This window comes from Pundamilia nyererei, unplaced genomic scaffold (genome assembly GCF_000239375.1).
Source record: "Pundamilia nyererei isolate P.nyererei 1_Seehausen unplaced genomic scaffold, PunNye1.0 scaffold00237, whole genome shotgun sequence".
Taxonomy (NCBI): domain Eukaryota; kingdom Metazoa; phylum Chordata; class Actinopteri; order Cichliformes; family Cichlidae; genus Pundamilia; species Pundamilia nyererei.
In genome coordinates, this window is record NW_005187638.1 from 506,619 (window position 1) to 507,873 (window position 1,255).

General features: G+C 40.6%; 1 protein-coding gene across 1 annotated transcript in view; it reads right to left on the reverse strand.

The window, feature by feature from the left end:
* tctn1 (tectonic family member 1) overlaps nt 1-1,255 on the reverse strand; it is an 8,050-nt gene that overhangs the window by 2,752 nt on the left and 4,043 nt on the right. Inside the window, exons 5-6 of the mRNA XM_005749141.2 lie at nt 456-568; nt 204-224 (exon numbers count right to left, since the gene is read on the reverse strand). Of these exons, the coding sequence (XP_005749198.1) occupies nt 204-224; nt 456-568 (134 nt within the window). The remainder of the gene's footprint in view (nt 1-203; nt 225-455; nt 569-1,255) is intronic.

Below are 1,255 nucleotides of genomic sequence, written 5' to 3' on the forward strand. Positions count from 1 at the left end.
CAGGTCGTCTGTTTTGTCAGATTAACTGTTTATAACATCTACACTGTTTTTAATGAACACATTTAAGAGTCTGTGACCTCATCTTGTTAACTTGGATTTTTTTTTATTTATCAGTTAACTGATAATTAGTTAGTATGTTTAACTCTGATAAACATACTAACTGTTTCAGAGTTAAACAAATAGAGAAAGGTCAGGATACTTACTGCTGCATCTGTGCTCATATCCTGTCAAGCACAAAACATTTCACTTTAAACCTTTTAATTAATGATCTATATTTAAACTCTATATAGTTAAGGAACACAAAACAGGTGTGCATGCTGTTCATTAGCTGCAATTCAAATTCAATGACATTATAATTCCTGGGCATAAAGTGAACTTCACTTCAACAATACACTGTATTAAAGAGTGGATTTTAAGAGCCAACCAGTGTGTAGCTCAGTAAATGTGAGACTCACACTAAACAGCTGGGTGTCAGTGTAGCTATCCATGCTGAGGGCTGGCAGATGGCCGCAGTCCTGATCCAGGACCACGTGACGGGAGCACCGACTGCTTTGATCCTTCAGGAAAGCTGCAAATCAAACCAGGAAAGCTAAAACAACCTCATTCATACTGATGAAAAAGCCTCTCATCCTTTTCATAAAGCTTTACAGGATGTCAACAAAGGAACTGCTGTTCAATAAGAAAGTGACAGTAAATATGCAAACTCTGGGCACAAGTAAAGACCGACACTTTTTTAAGGAGACTGGGAGGAGAAAGAGAATGGCTACATAGTGTAGTGGTTAACACATTCATTTTCTGCCAGAGACACAAATCCCATTTGAGGTTGCATCTCTGCCAAAGAGCTACCCACTGTGGTGACGCCTTTTGACAAGGGAGCGGTTAAATATCACAAAGCTCCGAAAAATGAAAGCAACACGTTTTAAGCAGATTATGGCATCTAGTCAATTAAACCAGATGGGATACTGATCTGTTCAGTTAAGGAGCAGAGAGTTGCTGCTGAAATTACAGGTGCACTTAAAGACAACAATGAGACAAACAGGTGTGGGTTTTTTATGTGGAGGCCTCTGGCAGCTTTTCCCTCCTCATTTGTGACTGTTCTTTCACTAGTCCTGCATTGGACTAGAGTCATTCTTACTGCTGATAACACTAGGCTGGACCTTGCAGAGGTTGCCCAGGTAGTCCAGCTCCACAGTATGTCAATATGAGCCATTACCAGAAGGTTTTTTGTGTCTCCGGCGGCCTGGGGACCCAACGT